Below are 21384 nucleotides of genomic sequence, written 5' to 3' on the forward strand. Positions count from 1 at the left end.
TCTTTTAAGTAAAATAAAGAAAGAGTATTGCAATAAAAAATAGTCTTTTTTTCTCCTTAACCTCTTGCTGTTCCTGTCGCCTTAGAATAGCAAAAAACTGATGTGACAAGCCATTAGAACCGAACCGAAAACCGTGGTTAAAAACCGAGGTATGTATTGAACCGTGGACTAACTGTATTGTTGCATCCCTAATATATATATATATATAATTAAGAAAAAAATACACATTACAAGCATAGATACAATACATACAATAATATAACAAGGTTTCAAATAAAGTAAGGTCTAACAGTATTCAGGTACAGAAATGTAATCATTAAATGTAAAAAACACTATAAATTAAATATAGAATAATATTTGTTAAAGGTCCTGTTCTTCGTGATCCCATTTTTCAAACTTTAGTTAGTGTGTAATGTTGCTGTTAGAGCATTTATAATACCTGTAAAATTATAAAGCTCAAAGTTCAATGCCAAGCGAGATATTTTATTTAACAGAAGTTCCCTTTCAAAGCCTACAGCGAACGGCTGGTTAGGACTACATCCTGGTATTTCCTGCTTTAATTACGTCAGTAGAGCAGTATGTCGACTAACCTCCGCCCACAAGAACGCGCGAAAAAGGGGGCGTGGTCTTGTTGCTCCCGCGTGGAGAATAGGAAGTGTTGCGTTCGGTTGCGTTTGTATAGTTTGTTTGTTGCCATGTTGTCGAGACGCTGTTATTTTCATCCCGGAGTCAAGTCACCTTTGTTTGGCTTTCCCAGGGACGCTGTACTTAGAGATCATTGAGCGCATGCATCCCCGTTATGGTAAGAGGCGTGACCTTTCCGGTAACGTGCGCTCTGCGTGCGCTAAGCTGCTGTCGAATCACAACACGGGAACCGCTGGCACAATCAGAACTCGTTACGTATTTCTGAAGGAGGGACTTCATAGAACAGGGAAATATTTCAAGCCGTTTTGAGGACAGTGAAAACAGCAGTATACAGATAAGTAAATTGTGTGAAAAATACTTTGTTTTTTTACACGCGAAACATGAACACATGTTATATTGCACACTGTAAACACAATCAAAGCTTCAAAAAAACACGAAAAACGGGACCTTTAAAGATTTTTTTTCGTTCTTTGATTAACATTGAGACTGCAGCAGATTTGTATAGGCTGCTGTCACTTTAAGAGCTAAAGAACGGATCCAATATAATGTATAAACATAACCAACTGTGTTAATAAGAATACTTGCTCGATCTGAAAGGTGTCTCTCTGTGTGTGATTGTACTCTCAGTTAACAGCGATCGCATTCTCTATATCACTCTATGGTGGTTACACTTCCACCAAATCCACAAATTACATATGTGTGGAAACCTCAGGGCCTGGTCCATATGGATCACGGATCAAACATTGCACCCCATATTCTTTATAATTATATTATAAGGTCTTTTATTTGCTGAAAAGGTATAAATTATCAACCAGACAACAGAAGGCATTTAGATTGTGTACAGGCTTTATGACTTACAAGTCATTCAGGCAACTCGCCAATTTTAAAAAGAGCTGGTGAACACATCTAGTGATCACCATCGTGCTAATGGTACTTGCTAAAATTCCTTAAAATCACATGTGCACAGCTGAATACCTCTGGAAGAATCAGCTGGGGGTTTTTTTAATGCTATTTCATAATTGTATTTTGCCTTTACAGACTAAAACTGCGCGCTCGCATTGATTTCCATCAGTTGTTAGTGGTCTGGTCATTCAAGGGTAACAGACTCCAGAATGTTAAGCGCTGCAGTTCTTTTGTCCTCACAAGCGGAGGCTGTTTTACAGCGAGCGCAGTCTGCTCTAATTGCCACCGAGCCGAGGAGGAATGCTACGCTTGCTAATGAGACAGAGATTGAGAAGCAATAACAGGATGATTAGAAAAGCCCCCACTGCATCTCAATCTACCTCAATTATCTCTGCAGACCCTCGGAGGATATCAACGTGTTTATTGAGTTTATAAAGCATCTCCAGAGGAAAACACTCCGGCATTCTCTGAACACTCGTGCCTAGTAGGGATTTTGACAGTATAAATGTCAGAAGTCTCACAGAGGTTCTGAAGACCCTTATAAGAGACCCTTCAAATAGATGGAATATTCCGCATTCACTCATGTCTGTGCTATTAAAGGGTTACTTCAGCGATTTAGCATTAAAGCTATACTATGTAACTTTTCCGTCCACTTGAGGTCGCCTGTTCAAAACAAAGGCGTAGTTTGATGACGCCACGTTTGAGCGCAGAATCTTGGGACATGTGATCTTCACCTCACAGCCGGTGGAAAAGAATCAGGATAGGACTCGGGCAGAAATCATGTTCATGGATGCGATTATTAACATTACTGTAATATGAAGTAGAGCAGGAGCGAGTGTTGTGGAGCTGAGCAAGGCCGCAGGAGCGATTGAAGAGCGGGACTGTTATTATGGCATAGTCGCTGGCGGGACTTTTATTATGACACGGTCGCCGCCGCCACTTCCTCTTTTCCAGTCATGAGGATGAGGTAACGCAACTCTGTTTATCGTATTAGATATATCTGAGTGTGTTAAAAAGGAAGTTATGACGTTCGCTTGGCGGCTGCTATGACACTTGTTCACACTGCAGTGAGAGTAAAGCTTTTCTGATAAATAAAACCGGAAACCGAGGGTAACGCAGATATGACGACATCGACAGACGACTCCCTCACACGCATAGCTCACACGTCCCGGTTCCTTGGTTAAAATAGCAATTTCTCACGATTTACAAATAGTTGGAAACATTTGGGATATTCTAAGTACTCAACTGAACAAAATATATAACACTGGCCTAGTGGTTTTTGGATATTTTACTGCAAAAATCTTACATAGTTCACCTTTAAGCTTTTTATCAGTAGAAACCCGGTAGTATATTCAAATTATGGTACTTTCCCCCCTCATATCCCCCTGAGACGAGAGAATTATGCATTTTATTTCTGGAAAAAGTCCTCCGATGACGCAAATATCGTCATTTTGGGTTCATCTGAGGCTTTTTTTGGCCAGAGGCTAAAGACTATAGCCAGTAGAAGTTAGTTCTACATGTTTTCAACCCGCCCACAGGGGAGGGATCTCACTCACAGAATGTAAATGCGTATGGCCGCTTGGATCGGGCATTAATAACGTATCGGTGCGGAGCAAAGTGAGTGTTTCAACTTTTCAATGAATTCCTATGAAAGTTATAGCGCTTCACTGTATGAGTTGATGTGTGGCCGTTGACTCGTGGATCGTCAGTATTTGAATCTGAAAGAGTGCGCGCTCGGTGGGTTTGGTCGCATTACTGGATAATGAAGTGGCTCGCGGATGACTAACATCTATCTCTTTTCAAACAGATTACATAAACACAGAATATTTGTTTTCGATTTGGTTTACATTGTTTAAAACCTGACATTTCAACGTTTCTTTAGATATATGTCTCATGTTTGTGAGACAAGTATTCACTAAGCTAGAGTTCCTTTTCTGAAGACCATCTCAATTAATGTTTTTGAGAGAGGCTGCAAATCGCGCATCATGTTTTTCTTTTTTTTGCAAAAAGCAAAACATTTTGTTTTTATTGTGACTGTACACACAAAAATAGAAACTTAACAGTTATAATGATGTATAACACTTGACTGAATGATAAAAAACGACAGAGTTATTTGAGTCTCTTTGGCACTGATAAGAAAAAAAGCGAACCGAACGCACCGGCGCAACCGCAGACTCGAGGGGGTTAAGCTTCCATATGCGATCTGAAAAAGATCGTCCAGACTGGACACGCACCGAGAATGACTGCCGCGCTTACCTCAGCTCTGCTCAGCTCTTCGCTCTCGTGATGAATGAAATCTGACTGTGCCGTGACTTTCGTTCGGCTCACTCACACTTTATTGAAAAAACACGTTCAGTTTTTAATTGTAGTGTCTATTCTCTAACTGAAAGAAATGATTGTATTAGTATGAAAAACAAAACGACGATGAGGAAGTGATACCAGGTGGCTTTGGGAGTGGCCTCGTAGGGCAGCGAAGCAAGTGCATTCTGGGAGTTGTTGTCTTTCATACACATGAGACAAAAATACATTTTCTGTCTTTTTTCAGTCTAGAAGGCACCAAATTCAAAAATAATTTCACATTTCTACTACATAAATGACACAGTTTAAATACACATTCATCTTCCCAGCGCTGAAGTACCCCTTTAACTACACTATTACCATCCAAACAAAGTTGGTTCATGTTGGTAAAAGCAGTACTTGATGTACATGATCTAATTGGGCATTTAACAAATTAATAATTCATTTTAACATTTAAATTTGAAATGTTGAATTAGCATTTTACAGATTATCACTTTGCAAATTACCATCTTGTTGACTAACAAAAACACTTTTTCTTTGAAAGAAATTAATTTGATTCAGCAAAGATGCATAAAAGTGATCAAACGTAAGAGTAAGGACGTTACTAGCCTGGTCCTACCAGACTCTCGTACATCCAGCTTTCCTGTAGCTCAAACAGTAGAGCATGGCGCTAGCAACGCCAAGGTCATGGGTTCGATTCCCAGGGAAAGCAAGAACTGACAAAAATGTAAAATGTGTACCTTGAATGCGATGTAAGTCGCTTTGGATAAAAGCGTCTGCCAAATGCATAAATGTAAATTTCATTTGTACAGAGAGTGAGAGTCTGGCCACTCTCCATTGACAAGCGTTAACTTCCTTGAAGGCGGGTACTCTATTGAAGTTTAAAACTATATGATCTGTCCAGAGCCACTCTGGATCTGCCATAACCAATCGCTAACGTTTGGTCGTGACGTATGTCATCTCAAACTAGACATCAACGTCATCGTTCTCAGCCACTCCCTATGTTCGCTGATTGGACCGCTTAAAATTTGACCGGAGAAAACCAGAGAATATTCCGCAATCCCAGACGGAGTACTGAAGGAAAATTGAGCAGAAGTACGTAGGAGGGCGGAGCCAGGCTAAGACATTACAAACCAAAAAAATTATATTTCAAATAAATGCTGTTCACTTGAATTTCCTATTCATCAAAGAATCCTGAAGTTGCTCAAAAAGTTAAATCTGGATCAGAATGATCTGGATTTGGAAATCCCATGTTTTGCTATCCAGGATCAGGTAATCCATTTTACATTTGTGCCGGTTTTTCAAAGCAAAATTGTATTGGATCACCCTGATCCAGATACTCACCTATTGGGCCAGTTGTTCAAAGGTAAGATGATAGGCAGGCAAGTTTAGTTCTAGAGAGCCGCTGTCCTGCAGAGTTTAGCTCCAACCCTAATCAAACACACCTGAACAAGCTCATCAGTGTCTTCAGGATTACTAAAGCCATAGATATATATAATAAAGGCTAGATGTCTCGTCCGCTCTGCTGGCCAATGGAGGTCGACGTCCGCACCTGGCGGCCATCTTGTCACAGTCAGCTCGCTCACTCGTAACATTGTGTTTTAATGGTGCATGTACTTTTTAAATAACCACAACTTGCTCAATTTTCTACTGATTTTCAAACTGTTTGGTTTGTTATAAGATTTGGTGCTTCCAGAAACCTTCATCACCATCATCATCATCATCAAGAGCACAGATGAACATTTCAGAACAAAAAATGGTGCTATGTGGCACTAAAAGTGGTTCTTGGCACGTAATCATAGGGGAACCACTTTAAGCGCTGTGTAGCACCAAATCTTAACATGTTCTGTATATGGTAACGGTAACGGTGCTATAGCACCTCAGTCATCCCAAAGAACCGCTGAAGCACCAAGATTTGGTGTTATACAGCACTTAAAGTGGTTCCCCTATGATTACGAGCCAAAGAACCACTTTTAGTGCCACATAGCATAATTTGTTTTAGAGTGGAAATGTATTATATGTCTATAAAGGGATGATGTGATCGATTTTATTGTCTAATACAATGCTTACTTTTATGCATTTGTGCAGGTGATGCAGGACACAAAGGTGACAAGGGAGATAATGGAATTGGAATCCCAGGAATTCCTGGAGAACCCGGACCTCAAGGTATGAAACGCTAAACCTCAACTTTCTGCTAGTCATATTTTAGCCCATTCCAAAATCTATGGATATTTTAGACTGGTGCAAACTGTTGATCATTCTTTATAAGGTTTAAATATTTAATAAGTGAAAAGACTTCAAAATTGTTGATCTACTGCATGTTGTAGTGGCATTTTCAAAACCCTTCCTTATCAAATCTGTTTTCGTTATAACAGGAGCAGCTGGCAAGCCTGGCATCGGCAAAGACGGTCACGATGGCACCAGAGGAGAGGCCGGCGTGCCTGGAACCCCAGGAATCCCTGGAGCGAGAGGAGCCGCAGGCCCCCCTGGTCTTTGTGATCCTTCAAACTGCTACCGGCCTCAACCTCTTTACCTGGTCGGCGGGCAGAAGTCTGTCAACATGAAGGGTCCATGAACAGAAACATAGAAACCTTCCAGAAACCTTCATCACCATCATCATCATCATCATCATCATCATCAAGAGCACAGATGAACATTTCAGATCACAGATGAACACAATCCATTTCCGACAACCTTGAAGGGACTTCAAACGGCGAGTTAAGCAAACGTGAGGGTTGCAAAGACACATACGGATGCAGCTCCTGATGGTGGATCCAATTCACATGGTTTATTGTTGTACCTTGTACATAAACTAGAAGAAAATGTGTTTATTTCAGATGGTTTACAGTTCATTGCAGATTAAATAAATTAATTGGAAATTGATGTTTCAGTTCTTGGGCCACAAACCGGTAAAAAATCAATGGTGAAGTAATTTGCGGACCTCCTACATGCCATGCAATTGCATGTTTTTTAAAATAATTTTCATAAAATGTGATTGTAAAGACCAATGTTAGACATGGTGCCAGACATTAAGCTACGCCAACAGAACGACAGTGATCCAACAACAGGGCAGCTTGAAATAAAAGCTTTTCACCACCATGCAACCTGCGTGCTACGGTTTATTTTTCATGAAAAGCATGTCAACCTGTAGATAAGATCCCCATCAGTTTAAACAATTAGTTGCAGAAAATGTATTTTTCAGAAACTGTACTTTCTTATATACTTTGTGTGTGTGTGTGTATATATATATATATATATATATATATATATATATATATATATATATATATATATATATATATATATATATACTCTCACCTAAAGGATTATTAGGAACACCATCCTAATACTGTTTGACCCCCTTTCACCTTCAGAACTGCCTTAATTCTATGTGGCATTGATTCAACAAGGTGCTGAAAGCATTCTTTAGAAATGTTGGCCTGTATTGATAGGATAGCATCTTGCAGTTGATGGAGATTTGTGGGATGCACATCCAGGGCACGAAGCTCCCGTTCCACCACATCCCAAAGATGCTCTATTGGGTTGAGATCTGGTGACTGTGGGGGCCATTTTAGTACAGTGAACTCATTGTCATGTTCAAGAAACCAATTTGAAATGATTCGAGCTTTGTGACATGGTGCATTATCCTGCTGGAAGTAGCCATCAGAGGATGGGTACATGGTGGTCATAAAGGGATGGACATGGTCAGAAACAATGCTCAGGTAGGCCGTGGCATTTAAACGATGCCCAATTGGCACTAAGGGGCCTAAAGTGTGCCAAGAAAACATCCCCCACACCATTACACCACCACCACCAGCCTGCACAGTGGTAACAAGGCATGATGGATCCATGTTCTCATTCTGTTTACGCCAAATTCTGACTCTACCATCTGAATGTCTCAACAGAAATCGAGACTCATCAGACCAGGCAACACTTTTCCAGTCTTCAACTGTCCAATTTTGGTGAGCTTGTGCAAATTGTAGCCTCTTTTTCCTATTTGTAGTGGAGATGAGTGGTACCCGGTGGGGTCTTCTGCTGTTGTAGCCCATCTGCCTCAAGGTTGTGCGTGTTGTGGCTTCACAAATGCTGCATACTGCATACCTCGGTTGTAACGAGTGGTTAATTCAGTCAAAGTTGCTCTTCTATCAGCTTGAATCAGTCGGCCCATTCTCCTCTGACCTCTAGCATCAACAAGGCACTTTCGCCCACAGGACTGCCGCATACTGGATGTTTTTCCCTTTTCACACCATTCTTTGTAAACCCTAGAAATGGTTGTGTGTGAAAATCCCAGTAACTGAGCAGATTGTGAAATACTCAGACCGACCCGTCTGGCACCAACAACCATGCCGCGCTCAAAATTGCTTAAATCGCCTTTCTTTCCCATTCTGACATTCAGTTTGGAGTTCAGGAGATTGCCTTGACCAGAACCACACCCCTAAATGCATTGAAGCAACTGCCATGTGATTGGTTGATTAGATAATTGCATTAATGAGAAATTGAACAGGTGTTCCTAATAATCCTTTAGGTGAGTGTAGATACAAAAAGGAACCATTCCAGAATGATTTTATTGGAATACAACCATTTTCGAATTAAATGTTTGAGGTTCAAAACGCCTTGAGCTCCATGAACCGCATCATTGACTGTCAACTGCCACAGAAAATCAGTTTCACTCATATAGGGTTTAAAAACAAGCAACTGTATTTATGTTAAAGTACCTACTTTAATTTTTCCTCATAAAAATGTCACATGGTCATTGCATGATTATATGGTCATGACAGCTGAGCTTTGCACAGATGGTGGTAAGTGATTTTAGCACAAAAGTGGAATACTGTAAATGGATGGTTGTTTTGAATAAAAAGTGCATGACATTTGAACTGTTCATAGAAAAAAAAAATGAAATTCAATTGATTTGAGAGAAGAAAAAAAAAACTTGTGGTCACATACACATATGGAATCTATCTTAATAATACATTTGACCATTTAATTAAAAAAAATGTTTTTAGGAATAATATGAAAATGCAAGTGGTATAAGAACAATGTATATGGCATTAACTTCATAACCCCCAATAACAGCCCAATCCTATAAAATGGACCTGTTCCACTCTTTATTAACACACACACACACACACTCCCTCCACACATACACATACATCACACTAATTAATATGAATTATAGCACCAGAGAATCAGTATAAACAGGTAGATTATACCATGCATAAATTATACTATTTTACATCACCTGCACCTGTAGCTCATTAGAATAATTTAATGCAAATTGATATGAAAAAAAACAAATACAGTCATTACCGGCTTGAAGAAGCCAAACAGACAGGAGGATACGAAGTCAAAAAAGCAACTATATTTGAATAAAGTGGAGGAGAACATGCCAGCGAGTATTTCTTTGGCTTGCACTGAAAAAGCACCATGAATTTACATATATTTGCATCAGTAATAAGCTCGGCAATTCAACATACATCACCAAAACATCCACTCTTGAAGGCTGGGCAAACAAGGATAAACAATGAAGATATGCTTTAACAAATAAGAAATGCAGGAAAGAAAATAAAGTTTTGTTCTTATCAAGTTTGTGTGTATAATACTAATTATAGAGAGATTTATCGTGAGCATTGAATGGAGGTGAAAAAATAAGGAGGTACAACAACAAGCCTATATGGTATCATGGGTGGTGCTTTAAAAATGTAACAGATCTTTCTAAAAAGGGCAAATTATTCAACTGACGCATGGCTACAAAATAATCTTGTAAACACTTCCACTAATGATGCTGTACGTCACAGATATACATAATAAAGGCTAGATGTCTTACAGCGGAGTCTCTAACATCATCACCGGCGGCCATCTTGTCACAGGCAAGCTTTCTGGCGGGCTCTGTGATACCTGATGTAAGGCGAGTGATCTGAACGAACACAAATACTCTTATCTCGCTGAAATCTTGATGGATTTACAAATGCTTTGGTTTCTTACAAACGTTATTAACGTGGCTATAATTGTGGATGCTTGAACAAATTATGAATAATTATTCAAGTATGCAGTGTCATAACTACATCTCTGACGTTTATAACAAACCAAGCAGTTTGAAAATCGGTAGAAAATTGAGCAAGTTATGGTTGTTTAAAAAGTACATGCACCATTAAAACAATGTTACGAGTGAGCAAGCTGACTGTGACAAGATGGCCGCCAGGTGCGGACGTCAACCTCCTTTGGCCAGCAGCGCGGACCTTTATTATGTATATCTATGCTGTACGTGATTTCAGCCATTTTGCTAAATTCAACCTATGACCTCACACTAACGCCCCGCCCTGACTGACTTTCTGATTGGCTGAAAAAGCACAGGCCACTCCCCCTGTCATAGAGACACCTTTTTCACTTATATTTGTCAGGAAAGTATAGTAGGGACAATTAAAAAATACTTGAATATATGTTGTTTTTATTTTAATATATTAGCTTTTGCAGCCAAAAAAGAAAACTTTAATAAACTTTTTTTTTTTTTTTATCCGATGATATAAGTGTGAAAAATATATATAATCTCCTTCCTTTTAAGGATCACAATTTTACCAAAGAACAGGCCAAAATGTAACGGATCTTTAGGCAATACAACACAAAACTAATATTTTTTTGAATGCCAATTTCAGGCAAGCTAATCTCCAAAAAAGCCTTTTAACAAATCTATTCTTGACCTCTGATACAATGCTCATCCGTTTTATATGAATACGGAATACAAAACTGTATTTGTGGGCTGAAGAGAGTTCAGCCTCTTTCAATGGCTTTAAGGGAGCAATCTGCAGGATCAACCCGTCTGAATTCTCTAAGGCACAAATGATGGTAGTGGACACACACTGGACTTTGTGTTCCTGAACCTTCATAGTTACAGAGGCAATGCCGTTTAAAAGGAAAGTGCTACGCAAAACTATCATAAATGACATTATAAGAGGCATCAGTGGTGTGTATTTCTGCAGGGACAGCCATTTTTTAGGAAATAGTTTTTATGACAAACCATCTGTGTTAAACGATTAAACAGGCACTGAATTGAGCAGCTGCCTTTCAGTCATCGCAAACACAAGTTTAATGATCCCAAATGAAAAGAAAAGGCGAGTTATTCACCTGACGCATGGCTACAAAAGAGATACATCTTACAAAACGTAGACTATAAAAAAAAGAGCAGAAATGCACTTCTCCTCCACCTCCAGGACCTCTAATGATCCGTATTGAGATTCCCTAATGATGAGTGCAAAAGCGTCCCGCTGTGTCTTTCCCAGAGGAACGGAGCGCTCCGTCGATAACCCTCAAGCAGAGAATTCCCCAGACTTGATAAGCACATCCTGACCCTGTACAGATATCACTAACAATGCATCAACTTGTGATTACCGATCGATGACCTCAGTAAACGGCAGGACTCGAGTGTGGAGACGGATTGTGTCACTGTGACATCACGGTCTGGTAAGCAAATGTCTTTCTTTCGTGACGGGTGTTCTCATCCTGTTACACGAAAAGCCTTAAAGTAAATGACCTTGAGCTAAAACTTGCTAACTACAAAAAAACCTCTGACCGGCAGGACACTTGTGGGCTTTTCACACTTAAAATGGTTGACCAAGGGCCATTTTTAACCCTGGGTTAATGCGTTTCACACTATACTAGGTTAACATTCGATCCTGGGTTGACGTGTAGAGTGTGAAATCTCTACAAACTTAATGAATTTAACCTAATATTATGCAAATAATAATGTTAACCCAGATTTTATTGAGTGGACAAGTACAGTACATTAGTCTCTTTTCAACATGTGTAACTGTTTATCTGTACAAACACAGAAGTGTTAGCATTAATATTTAATGGGGTGTGTACAAGATTTTACAGCAAAAAAACTTTTCTATGACCTTTCAAGCTGTTTGTGATTAATGGATAAGGATTTTTTATGTAATTTTTTTTTATTCAGACTGACTCGCTAATGAACCAGTTCAACTGATTCATTGAAAGAACTTCAAAATATTGAATCGCTTCGATATTTTGATTCTTTTAAGAGTTCATACTGACAGGAAAATTGTATGTTCACTATAGAAATGTCCTTACATTTTCCACAAATCACCTTTCAGCTGCAATCGAGCTGGATTTCACAACTCACAGTTGAAGGCGCTAATGCTAAATGCTAACACCTTTTCAAAACTATAGACCTCATGCGCCGGAGAAACAAGCGTGCAGACGTCTTTAGAATTTTTTCTTTGAACTTCCATTTTAGTGTTAGCTTCGTATATTTCTATAGTAGGCTATCGCTGTCGAATTAGCTGGTGAGGTGGATTGACTTATAGTAGAGTTAGCGAAAGCTATGTATGAAGCGGATGTCATAACACATCGCACGTTGGCTTCCCGGTCAATTGACATTTATTCATAAATCCGTGAGATTTAACCTTCATGTTGTGGAAATACAAACCAGAACACACAACACAATGAGCGCAGCGCTACATAAGGTCTATAAGTGTGAAACCTTACTTAACCCAGGACTAAAAGTGGCCTTAACTCGGGGTTAAAGAAGACATTAACCAAAGTGAAAAGCCTATTACAAACACACATTTATACACACACACACACACATATATTTACACACCCTTCAGACGCTGGAGTTCTCCTGATGGTAAAGAACATGTTCTTGGCTCACTGAATGTCCAAGTTCATAAATAGGTGGTAGCCCAGGACAGTGAGGGGTGTATTAAGTGCCCTTGACGTTTTTGGTGTGAGGTCTTGATGCCAGACTGGCGTAGTAGGCACATTGTGAGGGGTCGCACTGCCCTGTGGGTCCAGGAGGTCCGGGCTGACCGTGAGGACCAGGATTACCCGGCTCTCCCTGAGCACCTGCGGCTCCAGGAAGACCGTCTTTTCCATATCCTGGCATACCTGCAGGGCCTGTGGTGCAAATATGATCTCAGCCATTGTTTATCATTTTAACACTCACAAAGAAATGTTTGAGTCACAATTTACTCCAAAATCAAAAGAAAAAAATATAACTATATTTGATATTACATTTATATTAAATAAAATTAAGATATTTTAGGACCAAGAAAATTACCTTTGAAATGTTCATTCATCAAATACATAATTTGAGTCGATGTAAATCTGAGCATTGATGACCAAAAGATCTTACCAATGGGGCCAACTGGACCAGGCTCTCCTCTCTGTCCAACACCATCTTCTCCCTTTTCACCTTTTGAACCTCTTTCACCTAAAAAAAACAACAACAGCATAGCGTGAAAAGGTTAAACTTGAAACATCAATCGAGCAATGTAATGTAAAGGTAGTTTGCGGTACCTTTAGGACCAACTGGACCTCGGGGTCCTTCTGCTCCATTTTGTCCAGGCATTCCAGGCTCTCCAGTTTGACCTTGTCTGCCAGGAGAGCCATCTTTACCTGGGACACCAGGCGGACCGGGACGGCCAGCCGTGCTCTTGATATGAGCGGGTTGCATTGAAGCCATGAGGTAAGCTAGTTTAGCTGTGAAAATCCATAGAAAGTTTAGAAAAAGAAAATCGAGTGTCTTCGTCACATACATTTTCACTAAAATAATCTCACCATCCAATTGTTTGGAAAGTTCCTCTTGAATGAGCCGCCGCAATTGTTCCAGTGATGGTGTCTCGCCCTTAAAACACGTTAAAATGATGTCATGATTTTCATGACATCATTAGCATCACACATTTTCCTTTAAAATACTAATGTAGACTCACTCTGAGACCTGGGAGTCCAGCCTGTCCTGGAGAACCAGGGGGCCCAGAGGGACCCACTTCCCCTGGGGGTCCCGACATGCCCATCATTCCTGTGTGACCCTTCCTACCGGGAGGCCCAGGGTTACCCGGAATGCCCGGATCTCCAACAGGTCCTTTGTCTCCTTTTATTCCATTATCACCCTGTAGAAACAAGCTAGCAGGTAAGACAAGTTTTGATTTGATTCAGATGGATGGGATGGGACTTGGATGGATGGATGGATGGATGGATGGATGGATGGATGGGATGAGACTGGACTTTTGATGGATGGGATGAGATTGGATTTTAGATGGGATGGAATGGGATGAGATTGAATGGATGGATGGATGGATGGATGGATGGGATTGAACTTGGATGGATGGATGGGATTGTACTTGGATGATGGATAGGGTGGAATGGGACTGGACTTGGATGGATGGGATGGGATGAATGGATGGATGGATGGATGGATGGATGGGATTGGGATTGGGATTGGGATTGGGATTAGGATTGGGATTAGGATTGGGATTGGACTTGGATTGATGGATAGAATAGGATGGAATGGGACTGGACTTGGATGGATTGATGGAGATTGGATTGGATTTGGATAGATGGAGATGGGATGGGACTGGACTTGGATGGATGGAGATTGGACTGGACTTGGATGGATGGATTAAATGGGTTGGATGGATGGGATGGGATGGGACTTGGATGGATGGATGGATGGATGGATAGATGGGATGGAATGGGACTTGGATGGATTGATGGATAGGATAGGATGGGATGAGACTGGACTTTGGATGGATGGATTGATGGATGGATGGATGGATGGATGGATGGATGGATGGAATTGGATGAATGGATGGATGGATGGATGGATAGATAGGATGGGATGAGACTGGACTTTAGATGGATGGATGGGATGAGATTGGACTTTGGATGGATGGGATGGGGTGAGATTGAATGGATGGATGGATGGATGGATGGATGGGATTGGATTTGGATGGATGGATGGATGGGATTGGATTTGGATGGATAGGATGGAATGGGACTGGACTTGGATGGATGGGTGGGTGGATGGAGATTGGATTGGACTTGGATGGATGGAGATGGGATGGGACTGGACTTGGATGGATGGAGATGGGATGGGACTGGACTTGGATGGATGGAGATGGGATGGGACTAGACTTGGATGGATAGATTGAAATGGGTTGGATAGATGGATGGGATTGGACTTGAATGAATGGATAGGATTGAATGGGACTGGACTTGGATGGATGGATGGAGATTGGATTGTACTTGGATGGGACTGGATTGGATTGAATGGGTTTGATGGATGACTGGATGGATTAAATGGATGGATACCTTTTCTCCCTTATGTCCTCTGTCTCCTGGTTTTCCTAACATGCCCTATGATAAAAACATGGTTAGTTCAAAAATAATGCAAAAAGTGTTCATATAATATTAATGAACAGTAAAGAACCATCACTCACTTGTTTTCCCTCTGGGCCAATTGGACCAGACGGACCCTGAGGGAAAAACACAAGTGTTTATAGTGCTCATGTTCAGACAGGCAGATAGCTACAACACTTCATATCCACTTAGGATTGACGGCTGTTCATTTCTATAGAAATACAAGGCTTGTTTGTAATAGCATAAAAAAAATTTACTTTTAGATATGCAAGAAATTAAATTCCCATCAATCCCAAACCAACATCTCTACTCACCGATGGCCCTTTTGGACCAGGGAATCCAGGTAATCCTGGGCCCCCTGCTTCACCTTTGTGTCCTGGCTGACCCTGAAATACAGTAAAACAAAGTGATTATTTACACTAAACATTGCTTATATTATAGTTTGATAATGTTAAAGGGGTTTTTAGTCGATGTGCTTTGTGTTTAATATGTGGCCCCATAAAAATTATGGGCCCTGCTTTAGACACACCGGCAGTTTTCAGGTCCAAAAGTGGTTGTAAATCAAAAAATTCATTAAACAACATGGCTGCCCATATTGACATGCTATGAAACTTACAGGATTTCCCTGAGATCCGGGCTTGCCTGCTGGTCCTGGTTCTCCAGGTTGACCCTAAAAATACAAAACACAACAGAATAAATCACACGAGTGCTGTTTTGTTTTGCAATTGAATTGGTTCATCAAAGGCCTCCTTACGGGTTCTCCTCGTGGTCCTCTCATGCCCTCTGGCCCTGGTGGTCCGGAGTTACCCTGAGCAACACAAGTACACCAATTAAAAACCAACACCATCTGCTCACAGCGGTCAGGTTCGCAGTGACCTCTGACAGAGAGGAGGACCGCACAACATGGATTGCGTGTTTACTCACATCTTTCCCAGGTGGACCCTCACGTCCAGGAACACCCTGCTTCCCATCTTCACCCTAATGTAACCAATACAGCATTTATGAACAGAACCCATGAAGATTCTGGATGATTTATGGAGCATATATTAGTGTTGTTCTCCAGCTTTGAATATGAATGGGCATACATTTCAATTGTTATTGACTAACCTTTGACCCTGGTGGTCCTGGTTCCCCTCTGTGGCCTTTGAAACCCTGGAAAAGTCCAAAATAAATGTGGATATTTTAGCTACTATAGGTATAGGTAGCAGATAATGATACCATGGAACAGAAACAACTCTGATAGTCCAACTTTCCACAGAAATCCATCCGTAATCTACAGAATGAGAGAATCTTCATGAGGTTTTTAATCATAACTCACAGGCATTCCTCTGAGTCCGTCTCTTCCTGATGTTCCTGGCTCTCCCTGTTTACCCTACAAGCAGAAAAGAAAATAATCATGTTTTTTTATGTTTCTGACTGTATATACAGAACTAAGTTTTGCTTACAGAACATCAGACTCATACCGGCTCTCCTGTTTCTCCTGGTCTGCCATCCTTTCCGGGTTTACCCATCATCCCCTTCAGGACAGAACATGTAAGATCAGGCCATATGTAAGTACGGGAAACAAAAACAGCATCATGTTTGTTCACTCCTGTTCAAAAGTTTAGGGTCAGCTTTTGGCTTAAGCTTTTTAAAAGTACTTTTATTCAGCAAGGACACATTAAACTGATCAAAAATGACAGTAAAGACATGTTATTTATCAAAGAACTCTGGGGAAAAAAAGCAGCACAACCGTTTTCCACATTGATAATAATATGAAACGTCTATTGAGCAGCAAATCAGCATATTAGCATGATTTCTTGATGATCATGTGACACTGAAGACTTAAGTAATGATGCTGAAAATTCAGCTTTGCATCACAGAAATAAATTACATTCTAAACTATATTAAAATAGAAAACAATAGTTATTTTTAAATTGTAATAATAATGATTAGTATTACTGTTTTTACTTTATTTTTGATCAAATAAGCACAGCCTTGGTGAGCAGAGGAGGCTTCTTACCAAATTTTACCAACTCAAACCTTTGAACGTTAGAGTATGTGTTGTAAAAACATTGTCGTCAAGACATTAAAATAATTGCGCACCATTAGACCTGGCAGGCCTGGAGGTCCCTGAATTCCCTTCAGTCCTTCTTTACCCTGGAAAAAAACACATTTGTATGACTATCAATCCTCAAAAACATAGACATATTCCAGTCTTGCAATCCATCCATCTAATAAACATTCAAATCACAGAACAAAACATATTAGCCTTGCCTTTTCTCCAGGAGGTCCAGGTGATCCAATAGGTCCAGGGTTTCCATCATTACCCTATAGATACAGCATAAGTGCAAGGTTTTTTAGTATAGCTACACAGTCTGGAAGTGTTCTTTTATGACAGAGGAGTTGTAAAATACTCACAGGTTGACCCATGGCTCCCGCAGCCCCAGGATAACCAGGAGGTCCTGGGGTGCCCTGGGAAAATACAAATCAAAATTAGAAAGATGTGGCATAAGGATAAATAATGGTATGTCAAATAGTCCAATATATACATATAATACATATTAAATTTGAGATGACAATTTGGTAGGTTGACAGTACCTTTTCACCCTTGTCGGCAGGTGTTCCTGGAGGACCTCGGTCACCTTTGACCCCCTGCAATGGAACCAAAATAAATCATTAAAAACAAACACATGACCTAGAGTGATGCAATGCTGCCGATTTATATATATTAGACTTAAACAATATGCGTGTGTAATGTGTATATATCGTCTACGTTCTAACCTTGGTTCCATCAGCACCAGCAGGTCCTGCGGGTCCTGTTGGTCCAGGAGGACCCTGCAAAAGCCACCATTTAAATCCCAATGAAGACTCATAAAATTAACTCTAATTTAAGGTTTTAAATGGATGTAAACTGATTAAATGATTATATTTCCATTCATTCAACTTCTGTTATGTTTCAGTTCCATTAAGCTTAAAGAATAAAAATGTATTTCCTCACCGCATATCCATCCTGTCCGTTTTTCCCAGGTGGTCCAGTATGACCTTTGTCACCTGGAGGTCCTGGAGTACCTGGTTGTCCAGGTGGTCCAGCAGGACAATCTGAACAAATGTCCTGGGAAAGAGAAAAAGGCAAAGTTGCAACCTTAACAAGAATGGAAAGACTTAATAAGAATTAACTAAATAACCTGAAACTCATGGCTTTTCAACACTATTTCTGTGTTCAAATTTGAAGACTGCTTATCGGATCAATAAATGTAAATGCCAAATTATGCAACTACACATATTACAGAAAGCTTTAATGGTGTAATGGAGCTTTAATTAATATAATGGTGCAGAAAATTAGCTGCAAACTAACTAAAACTGGGACGAAAGAGAGGCTTTGTAAGTATAAGTAAGAACTTACAGATGGTGTGACCCTACCCTGATCTGAATTATGCACTTTAATATACATGTCCTTTAATGTGTCCTATTCAACTTATCTGTCGGATGGATGGGCAGATAGTTAGAAGGCTGGATGGATGGATAGATGGATGGATGGAAGGGCAGATGGATGGAAAGGCGGATGGATGGATATGGATGGGCGGATGGATGGATGGAAGGGCGGATGGATGGATTGGACTAGATTGGGATTGGAATTGGATGGATGGATGGATGGATGGGCTGATGGATGAGTGGATGGATGGATGATAAAAGGAAGGAATGAAGGACAGAAGAACAGATGATGGATGGATGGATGGATGAATGTAAGGGCAGATGGATGGATGGGAGGATGGATGGATGTATGGATGGATGAGTGGATGGATGGAAGAGCAGATGTAAAGGCAGATGGATGGATGAGTGGATGGAAGAGCAGATGGAAGGACAGATGGGTGGATGGATGGATGGATGGATGGATGAGTGAATGGGTGGATGGAAGAGCGGAGGGATGGATGATAAAAGTAAGGAAAGAAGGACAGAAGAACAGATGGATGGATGGATGGATGGGTGGATGGATGTATGGATGAGTGGATGGATAGATGGACAGATGGAAGAGTGGATGTAAAGGCATATGGATGGATGAGTGGATGGAAGAGCAGATGGAAGGGCAGATAGATGGATGGATGAATGAATGGATGGATGAATGGTTGGATGGAAGAGCGGATGGATGGATGATAAAAGTAAGGAAAGAAGGACAGAAGAATGGATGGATGGTGGATTGCAGGATGGATGGATGGATGGGCGGGCATATGAATGAGCAGATGGAAGAGCGGATGGATGGATGGATGAGTGGATGGATGGGCAGATGAATGAGCAGATGGAAGAGCGGATGGATGGATGAGTGGATGGATGGGCAGATAGATGGAAGAGTGGATGGAAGGCCGGATGGATGGATGAGTGGATGGATGGATGGAATAGTGGATGGAAGGGCAGATGGATGGATGGGCGGATGGATGTATGGATGAGTGGATAGAAGAACAGATGGAAGGGCAGATGGATGGATGGATGGATAAATTAATGGATGGATGGGTGGATGGATGGATGATAAAAGTAAGGAAAGAAGGACAGAAGAGCGGATGGAGGATTGTAGGATAGATGGATGGGTGGCTGTTACCTTCAGATCAGAAAGGTCTGCAGCTTTTCCCTGGAAAAGAAGTTGGGAAAACAAAACTCAATTAAAATCGTTATACCTAATTTATAACCCAGGCATATATGATCCATCAGAAGCAGGTGAATATTAAATGTCAGCTGATTTGATGATTCCATATTTAAATGACAAACAGGTATCACTTACTGGTTCTCCAGGCGAGCCCTTCTCTCCAGGTCTTCCTGGTAAACCCTGCAGGTAGACACACACACACACACACACACACACACACACACACACACACACACACACACACAAGCTATGACTCCTGCTGATGATCCTCACCACAGGAAAACACATTCAAATCTTGTTAGTCACAAACGGACATTGAATCCCCAAGACGACTGAATGAGCTCCACCACAGAGCAGTGAAACATTGTACAATTACAGTATGATCAGTGAAAGCTAAAGATGCTCTGAGGTGTTGAATGACTGTGTTCTGTGTGGATTTAAAAAAATTAAACCATGTTGCTAACCGGTTAAGCGGTAACTCTAAATGTAAGCAATATCAATAGTAATACTTGCATTACTAGCTTGCACCACTAACTTAAGTATTTAACTTTAACACCACTAACATTTTTGGCTAATTAAAATAGTTAATTATAAACACAACCTGCTACCAACTATCATTAGCAAGTAGCAAATCCAAATTACAGGCCAAAATTACAGTGTGTCTTCGGTTTTATAACTCGTTTAAAAGTATTGATGCAAAACAAAACATGTAACATGGTGTACCCATGGCCATTTGAATCATTTGATCCCAGCTTAGCTTAGCTTTTAGCTAATAATGCTACAATACACTTTAATTATTATTTAACAAGTAAATGAAACTGAATCTTACATTATGTCCAGCGGGTCCCTGTGGTCCGCTCACTCCTGGAGGTCCTCTCAAACCCTGAATATCAAACATGACATGTCACTGAAGGGTGTTCTGTGAGCATCTGTCTCATTTGAAAGTGATATAAATATGAACGGATTGTTTACCGCGGCTCCTATAGGCCCTGGAGGTCCTGCAGCCCCCTGAGAAAAACAGAATATCAGTCAGCTATGAACAACTCTGTTTGTCTTCAGATCCATGAGCAAAAAAAAAAAAGACACTAAACTTGGTCAAAAATGGATGGAAAAGCTTTTACTCAATAAAACATATTCTCTGCATTATGTGCTTGTAAATGCATATGTGTTTGATAAAACAAAAGCAAACAGACGGCATGTGCACGGACGAACATGCGTTTTTACAGTTACACTAGTTTCAATCCCTTTTCCATATTCATGGAAAATTTTAAAAAGTCAGTTTAAAGGTCAGTTTTTGGCCATATGCTATTAATAACTATGGCCAAGTTATTTGTGTTACTAACATTAGTGCTAATGTAAAAATGATGGCGTTTTGATTGGATATTGCAATGGCAGAAAGAGTAGATAAACGGTCACATGACTATGTGTGTATGGGTGTTTCTGTACCTGAGGTCCAGTGGTTCCCTCTCCTGGTGGTCCTCTGTTTCCTGGCATTCCCTGCATTCCCTGTGGGCCAGGCAAACCCTAAAACACAAAATATCACATGATGAACAGGGCTAAATAATCATAATTCCATTCATAATTCCATAATCTATCTATCTATCTGTCTGTCTGTCTGTCTGTCTGTCTGTCTGTCTGTCTGTCTGTCTGTCTGTCTGTCTGTCTGTCTGTCTGTCTGTCTGTCTGTCTGTCTATCTATCTATCTATCTATCTATCTATCTATCTATCTATCTATCTATCTATCTGTCTGTCTGTCTGTCTGTCTG

At 40.5% G+C, this 21384-nt stretch overlaps 2 protein-coding genes across 2 annotated transcripts in view; one reads left to right on the forward strand and one right to left on the reverse strand.

Annotated features, from left to right (window-relative positions):
* col9a1c (collagen, type IX, alpha 1c) overlaps nucleotides 1-6421 on the forward strand; it is a gene marked incomplete at its 3' end in the record, with an annotated part of 41689 nt that extends 35268 nt beyond the window's left edge. The window contains exons 34-35 of the mRNA XM_079828576.1: nucleotides 5935-6012; nucleotides 6222-6421. Of these exons, the coding sequence (XP_079684702.1) occupies nucleotides 5935-6012; nucleotides 6222-6421 (278 nt within the window). The remainder of the gene's footprint in view (nucleotides 1-5934; nucleotides 6013-6221) is intronic.
* A 2133-nt stretch (nucleotides 6422-8554) lies between these two features.
* Nucleotides 8555-21384, reverse strand: part of col22a1 (collagen, type XXII, alpha 1) — a 96061-nt gene continuing 83231 nt past the window's right edge. Inside the window, exons 41-65 of the mRNA XM_079830268.1 lie at nucleotides 21065-21142; nucleotides 20591-20626; nucleotides 20448-20501; nucleotides 19754-19798; nucleotides 19574-19603; nucleotides 17981-18094; nucleotides 17764-17817; nucleotides 17581-17634; nucleotides 17401-17454; nucleotides 17257-17310; nucleotides 17086-17139; nucleotides 16464-16517; nucleotides 16319-16372; nucleotides 16108-16152; nucleotides 15925-15978; nucleotides 15755-15808; nucleotides 15617-15670; nucleotides 15315-15386; nucleotides 15081-15116; nucleotides 14953-14997; nucleotides 13572-13751; nucleotides 13420-13486; nucleotides 13159-13341; nucleotides 12995-13072; nucleotides 8555-12756 (exon numbers count right to left, since the gene is read on the reverse strand). Coding sequence (XP_079686394.1) covers nucleotides 12563-12756; nucleotides 12995-13072; nucleotides 13159-13341; nucleotides 13420-13486; nucleotides 13572-13751; nucleotides 14953-14997; nucleotides 15081-15116; nucleotides 15315-15386; nucleotides 15617-15670; nucleotides 15755-15808; nucleotides 15925-15978; nucleotides 16108-16152; nucleotides 16319-16372; nucleotides 16464-16517; nucleotides 17086-17139; nucleotides 17257-17310; nucleotides 17401-17454; nucleotides 17581-17634; nucleotides 17764-17817; nucleotides 17981-18094; nucleotides 19574-19603; nucleotides 19754-19798; nucleotides 20448-20501; nucleotides 20591-20626; nucleotides 21065-21142 — 1797 coding nt within the window. The 3' untranslated portion in view covers nucleotides 8555-12562. The remainder of the gene's footprint in view (nucleotides 12757-12994; nucleotides 13073-13158; nucleotides 13342-13419; nucleotides 13487-13571; nucleotides 13752-14952; nucleotides 14998-15080; nucleotides 15117-15314; nucleotides 15387-15616; nucleotides 15671-15754; nucleotides 15809-15924; nucleotides 15979-16107; nucleotides 16153-16318; nucleotides 16373-16463; nucleotides 16518-17085; nucleotides 17140-17256; nucleotides 17311-17400; nucleotides 17455-17580; nucleotides 17635-17763; nucleotides 17818-17980; nucleotides 18095-19573; nucleotides 19604-19753; nucleotides 19799-20447; nucleotides 20502-20590; nucleotides 20627-21064; nucleotides 21143-21384) is intronic.

The sequence above is a fragment of the Gobio gobio genome, assembly GCF_949357685.1.
Source record: "Gobio gobio genome assembly, chromosome: 11".
NCBI lineage: Eukaryota > Metazoa > Chordata > Actinopteri > Cypriniformes > Gobionidae > Gobio > Gobio gobio.